This window comes from Megalops cyprinoides, chromosome 19 (assembly GCF_013368585.1).
Source record: "Megalops cyprinoides isolate fMegCyp1 chromosome 19, fMegCyp1.pri, whole genome shotgun sequence".
Lineage (NCBI taxonomy): Eukaryota > Metazoa > Chordata > Actinopteri > Elopiformes > Megalopidae > Megalops > Megalops cyprinoides.
In genome coordinates this window covers 14,841,398-14,848,939 of record NC_050601.1, presented here as the reverse complement: position 1 = coordinate 14,848,939, position 7,542 = coordinate 14,841,398, and the positions used below count along the sequence as shown (strand labels likewise).

The window sequence follows — 7,542 nt, the reverse complement described above, 5'->3', positions numbered from 1 at the left end:
TTGCATTATTGTGGGTTACTTCTGTTTTTTTTCTCTTTTTATTCACCATATGATGCCACCATAAGACCTGGTAATAAAAGGTGAGCTGGCAGGCTGCCCAGCTGGTACGGTGGGGCGGGGTGTGTGTGTGTGGGGGGGGGGGGGGGGGGTTGCTCATCATACCTTACGCCTGGGTATTCTACAGCAGCCGCCACTGCCTAACGCACCCTCTGACTTTTGGAACCGCTGCCAGCTCGCACCGTCCCCCCTGTGCCCCTGCGTTTCCGCAAGACCCGCAGCACCGCGCACCTGGGTCCCCCGCGCTCGCTGTGCAAAGCAGCCTGCAAATGCCCCCAGCGTCGCGCTCTGAAAAAAAAGAAAAAAAAAAAAACAGAGCTGCGACCCGCGCCGGAACACCTCATCCATCTCTCGGTGTATCTGTCTGATCGATGTATTCATCTACCAGTCTATTTAGCTACTTAATAATCTACCAATCTGTTCATCTATTTATCTCTCAATCGATCTTATTTCGGGGAGTTTCATTGATTTTATAGCCTCCCATTTATCCAAACGGATTTCCTTGGGGTTTTTGGTAGCTTTTCACGTCATGCACAACATATCATTTTGTGTAATTATATGATTTACAAAGTACATAACACCAGCTTCTGATCTCGAGGCTCAACGGTAAAAGCAACCTCTACCTTTCCCTTTCTAGACCCCCTCCACACAACACAAACACACACACAGACGAACACACACACTATTTTTCCCGCTACTTTGACGACCATTTCACGAGATGAAAAGAAATATAAATACAAAGGCTACATAAGCTAACTGATTTTCCTTTGGTCGAGTGGAACCATTTTGCCCTTGGTTTGCTTCTGTTTCTTTCTTTCTCTTACACTCTTTCTCTGTCTCTCTTTCTGGCTGTGTGAGCGCAAGCGAAGTGACAGATGGCGAGTCCCTCTTCCCTCGGGAAGGCAATCTCTCCGAATGCAGGCGCATGTCAATCACCGGCTCTCATGTGATGGCTCTTGCCAGTGACGTGCCAACCATATGGCCTGGCATCATAGCTGGTATGTAACCCTGCCTGGTAGCGATGCCACACTGTCTCTCCGCGCTCGGATAGCACTACCAAGCAGACAGCCGCACCTATAGGAGCCTTCGCTTGAGGTCCCCGAAGATGGTCTAATCACAAGCGCTTTCACCCCTTAAGAGCTCCCGCTGAGGTAAGTTGGATTATAAATAAATCGACGAATGAACGAACAAATGACGGGGAGAAAATGATAAAAACAGATTAATAATGCAAAGACGATTTAGACTAATTGTCCTCCCACATTCGGCGCGTGTATGCAATGAATTAATTTATGTTTTTATGCGTGCATGTATGTATGATTAATTTCTCTTCTTAATTTTTACCGATCCATTTTACGTTTGGTTCTTCCTCTCACTCTGTTATTTCCGATTCGTCCTTCAAGTTTTACACAGAGAGGAGACACGATCTGCATGCCCCGCGCTGCCTTTCTTAACAGGCGTACAATCTAATATTTCATGCTTACTTGGCTCAGGAAACAGATCTAGCCTGCAAAGGCGAGGCGACCGATACCTTGGGATAAGTGAAGATGTGGACATTTCCTTTCACTCGTTCCGGCATTTCTCTCCCCGTATCGCGAACTACCATCGATTAATAGCTCCGTGGGAGAGATTATTTAATTTAATACAGGAGCAACCAAGTAAACCCGCGTTTGGCCGAGGCTCTCGGGCCGGAGGAGAACGGGAGATGAAGATGTGGAAACGACGTTTTTCACTTTAACTGTTACTCATATCCCAGGCGATAATTGTATCTAGCAGACAATTAAGATTTATTGATCTTTATCTGGATGTGTCTCTTGCAAAGAAAAAAAAAAAGGGGGGGGGGGGGGGGGGGGGGGTCGAGGACCAACGCCATTCCTATTAACGAATGTGGTATGTCATGGGTATTAAGGCAATTAAGTCCGAGGACTTATTTTAGTGCGTTTCCTCTTGCAGTCATACAATAATGTAATGGAAATGGAATGGAAATGGAAAGCAATTCAGACCCCCAATTCGACACCCCTCTTGCACCCAGCAAGACATTTTGAATGGTGTTTGGAAAAGAAAAAACACTCGCATTATTTTACATATTATTTTATATGTATATTCAACAAAAGATGAAAGATGCACGCAATTGCCATGTCATTGCTGAACTTAAAGCGTTGCGAAATTGAAAAGTCGTACATGTTGAAAAACGTGTGAAACCATTTTGCTTGTAAGTACATAATTTGCAAATAAAAGTTTATTTTTTAAATAATGACCCAAAAATCGCTTGTGCCTGAAAAGCTGAAAAAATTATATTTTGCCACTGGGATACCCCCGAGTCACGTAGCGCTGTTTTCTGTTTTACGCCGATTTTGCTTTACAAACATAAAATAGTTTCGCACCCCAGTTAGAGTGTGGGGGTTTATAAGGAATCGATGAGAAAAGGCTAAATAATAATCTAAATACTTGGAATTTTTTTTAACAAATTCTTACTCGGTTTAAACTATTCTGTATGTATGAGCACACACATATATGTGTTAAAAGATTCAAAGAGTACGTAATAGACCGCTAACACATCCTCCAAAGTGTGTGCACGGAGGCCTGAAAGTCAACACGTTCGGTTTTGCTTTTGCCACGCATGTAAAGGCGGGTACGAACTTGTATTAACACTGAAAGATACTTCGATATTTGTGAGGCGTGCAGGGCATGTTTGCAGTATTTTTGCATTTTATGTTGCGGTAATAAGAACATTAACATTCCCCTGGGTATGCTGGGCACTCATCTAAATCTCCACATGCAATATCATTATTATCAATGTATTATTTTAAAAGACATTTAACAGCATAAACTATTTTTCTGCATATTTTATTCATGTAAGCTGAATTATTTTATCTCAATTAGAAAATATGATGATGCATGCGAACAACACAATGTAGTAATATTTCTAGCTGAATATTTAAATATACATTCCAAAAGCCCTGAAGTATTTTTGGATCACAGTGTATGAATACGGTGATAGATAACACCTGTCAATTAAGTCCGAATTTTGTGGCAGGACACGAGCTGGGCCTCCCGCTGCTTCAGGTGTGGATGGGGCCCTTGCCTGTCGAAGGCAGGTGCGAAAACCCAGTTTAGACAATTGCGCACTTTGCAATCATGCAATTTGTTATATCCTTCTCGTGATACGACTATTCCGAATCTTCATACGATTTTTCCGCCAAACGAAGAAAAAAAAATTCATCAAAAAAGAGTGGTGTACCGTATTTTGACAAAACGTGCCTTATCGGAGATAATATGGGCATAAAAGAAAGCGTGGTCGAAGGTGGTTTTGCCGAGGTGCGCTGGAATGCAGCCAGGAATGGGGGAGGAGGAAGGAGTGTGCGTGTGCATGTGTGGAGGGGGCAGCTTCACACTGCGCCCCACGGGATCTGTAATGGGGCCCGCGCCGCTGAGACCCGCTGCGAGAGGGCACAGGAGGGCACGCGGATGACAGCAGGGAATTAAGGAGGGGACCCGTCTGGCTACGTCTGCCGCAATGCTTCTAACAGAACTTTCTCAACGTTCTTGATTTAGCCTCTACGTTTTCTTTAAAAAATCGCGCTTTTTACAGTTCAATGGATTATATGCATTTGCATCACAACCGTTACAAAACGTTACGATAAGCGTGGCTTTATTTCAGCACATTTTTGATCTTTTTATACATTTATACATTTTATTGTAGCATGCACACAAAAATGCGATGCAAATATAACTGTATTACTATATTAAACCTGGGACAATTACAACGGCATTCATTTTCATCTTACAAAAATAAAACAAATGAACTAACCCAGTTCAGATTTTGATATTATTTCGTTTTGTATTGACAAAGGTCATGTAATGAAATGTAAGGCATTACTTTTATGCAAAGAATTTGAATTGTCATTGGACTGCAACTTTTGGACGTACTAACAGTTTATTCGTCTGATTGTGTTTTGTGTGTTTTTCAGTGCCGTTATGTTGACGAGGCTATTCAGTGAACCCTCTCTGCTGCCTGATGTACAGAAATACTCGGGCTGGGCGGATGACAGTGAAAGCGAAGACTCCAAGACTAAGGAAGATGAGCAGGAACGTTGCCGCTTGGGAGATGACGACCTAGAGGACGGGGAACTAAGAGGGGTCAGCAGCCGTACGCACTCTGAAATTGCCGGTGAGGACGAAGAAGACGATGAGGGTGAGGAAGAGGATGGAGATGATGATACGGAGGGTGACAGACCCAAAAAGCGCGGCCCGAAGAAGCGTAAAATGACACAGGCGCGTATCGAGCGTTCCAAGTTGCGCCGTCAGAAGGCCAACGCGCGAGAGAGAACGCGCATGCACGATCTTAACTCGGCGCTTGATAATCTGCGCAAAGTGGTGCCCTGCTATTCCAAAACTCAGAAACTGTCAAAGATAGAGACTCTGCGATTGGCCAAGAACTACATATGGGCCCTGTCTGAGATTCTGCGCTCTGGGAAAAGACCAGACTTGGTATCCTACGTGCAGACTCTGTGCAAAGGCCTTTCCCAACCCACTACCAACCTTGTGGCTGGTTGTCTGCAGCTGAATTCCCGGAACTTCTTAACCGAACAGTGCCAAGAAGGGGGTCGCTTCCATGGACCCAACTCTTTCTCCATGCACCCCTATCCGTACCAGTGTTCCCGTCTGTCCAGTCCCCAGTGTCAGACCGGTTCTAACTCGCATTCGTTAAGGACCCATGGCTACTGCTCCGCATATGACTCACTCTACACCGGGAGCGCCTCTCCTGAATACAACAGCCCAGAGTATGAGGGACCTCTCAGCCCACCAGTGTGCATCAACGGCAATTTCTCCCTGAAGCAACAGGACTCCGCCTCGCCAGACGCCGAGAAAAGTTACCACTACTCTATGCACTACTCTGCTCTGCCAAGCTCGCGCCCAGCCGCTGCCCACAATCTTGTGTTCGGCTCGTCAGGAGTGCGCGGCGGTGTCCACTCCGAAAACGTGCTGCCTTACCACGACATGCACTTACACCACGACAGGGCACCAATGTACGAGGAACTTAATGCCTTTTTCCACAACTGAGAAACCAGAAGACCCCGTGTCCTGTTTTTATTTCCAACAACAACCTGCCCGTGTGTAGTTGCCATAAAACTAAAGTGTACTGTACTGTTATTCCCAACCACTTACACTTGCACCACTGAATACTGAACCTGAACGACAGATGACGTGACAACGACAAAACTCATGCCGTTAGCTTGTTTTTCTTTTCTTTTGGTCACATTTGCATTAATAAGAAATTATGACGGTATGCAAAGATGGCGTTGTGTCAAAAACGGTTAAATTGTCGAAATGAATTAATTAAATCAGTTAAATATATAAAACAGAGATTGTAATAATTCTATTTGATCCGGCCTCAGAAGAGACATTATAGTGCATTAAAACTGTTTCATAAATCTCGTCATTTTAAAAATTACTTGGCATCAATAAAGAACAGCTGACCGTAGGTCACAGATCAACAGTGATTTGACAAGCATTAGCGACTTAATGAGAATTTTGAATTCACCTGAACAACGACTAAAGCAATAAAGAAATATAAATTACCGTTACATCTATGCAAGACATGTGAAACATTTTAAGTCACAAAAAATTCACATTTGGACCAAGAATCTTTCAATGCTCGCGTTTACATTATTCCCCACCATTTTTAATGAAGATTCTCGACACATAATTTCTCAGACCAAGATTATAATGCCACATGGAACAGGTACAAAGTTAGTGGGTGTATATGAATATTTTCTTCACCTTTGCCAGCCTTGTAATATTCTATCGTTGTTTATGGAAGAAGAGTACTCACTGGTGTTGTGTCGAATATTCAGCACAAGAATTCAGTGTTCTTTAAGAATAATTTTCCGGTCTTTTTTAGTGAATCAGCCCCGACAAAAAGGAAGGCAAAGGGTATCCAACAGTCAACGCGTTTTCTACAATCGTTCACACCGCCCAGCGGTAACTGCATTGGGGTCATACCTTTTTAACATTTTATACCAAGATTTTGTTATGCTCCATTTTATACTCCAGATTTAACAAAAATTACATCACCCATTCGACAGCATCCAAAAACAGTTTTATCTGAGCCTCTGATATGACATTCTGATAAGATATGACTAAATCTTCCATCTTTTAAGACATGAGTTAGCAGTGTGGACGAACTCGAGCACTGTCCAGCAAAGAGGTGACACTGCTTCAAAGATGTGATCAAACTGCGACGATTCGGCTTCAGATGAACCCCACAAACGTGTGTGTCGTTCGAGAGCACAAAGATTTCACATAAAATTCTAAACCATTATGACAGCAGCGATGGGATTTTCATGACCTAGAACAATTCTAATGTGTTTGTAAGTTGAATATAATAAAATATTACATCGACTTTGAAGCACACTGCTTTGTAGGATCGTCTGAACAAAATGAAATTTCGCCAGTAGACGAAACTTAAAAAAATCTACTAATGGAAATAAATAATGAGATAACTTCCTTCTATTTTATCTCACAGCTAATGTAGTTTTCAATGGTAATTGTGCATTCCAGGAATAGTGGATTTGTCTCTTAATGTTAACTTTGCACGCACACAAATGGATCACGTGGACGGCTGGAAAGCATGGATGATGTACAGCTAAAATGTTCTAGGACACCTGAAGGAAACTATTATTATTATTATTATTATTATTATTACTACTACACATTATGTAAAAACAAATGTCATCTATACATTGAGCACCGATTGTTCAACACATCAGGTTATATCAGGCTACAGCATTTTAGAAACTAAAATTTCAACAAAACTAATAAGATGTTTTTACATAGATAAAAATGTTTACATACTTAACGTCACTTCAATTTATATCAGTTGGTCAGTTAATTGTTTACTTCATACATAATTAAACATTTAAATATTTTGATATATCAATGTAAAAATTGGATGGTGTGGTTACATCCAAAAACAACTGACCTATGACATGTACAACATCATTCCGCAAAAAAGACAGAGGAAAATAATTAGCAAATCATATTATTATATTTTATTTTAAAGCACTAAAACCAAATGAATTGTCTAAAAAATAAAACTGAATGGGGTCTAGTACATTTTACATTTTACTGTCCTTCATCTTTTCTTTCATATCTAGCATTTTTTTCTCGGTGTGCAAAAAACAAGCGTTTTCACGTCAAACCACATATCTTTTTACATAATTTCATATTTTGTCTTGCAATTTTGTAATACTTTGGCGAAGTCATATTCATTATTATTATTATTATTATTATTATTATTATTAATGACAATCACATCATGCATGCTAACTAAACTGGGGGAAACTGTGTCGTGATGCGGATGTTTAAATGGATCTCTGTTAGGATGCGGATCGTAGAAGAAGGACCTGACTCAATCACTTTACCGGTCCGATCGAGAGCAGCGGATGATGACAACGTGTGCTCCCCATGGGCCGGGGATCCTCT

The 7,542-nt window shown here is 41.8% G+C and overlaps 1 protein-coding gene across 1 annotated transcript; it reads left to right on the top strand.

Annotated features, from left to right (window-relative positions):
- Positions 1 to 914: 914 nt before the first annotated feature.
- LOC118795210 (neurogenic differentiation factor 2-like) lies at positions 915 to 7,123 on the top strand. The gene is made up of 2 exons (XM_036553610.1): positions 915 to 1,208; positions 4,026 to 7,123. The coding sequence occupies exon 2, from the start codon at positions 4,033 to 4,035 to the stop codon at positions 5,116 to 5,118; it is 1,086 nt and encodes a 361-aa protein (XP_036409503.1). The 5' UTR covers positions 915 to 1,208; positions 4,026 to 4,032; the 3' UTR covers positions 5,119 to 7,123.
- The last annotated feature ends 419 nt before the right edge of the window (positions 7,124 to 7,542 follow it).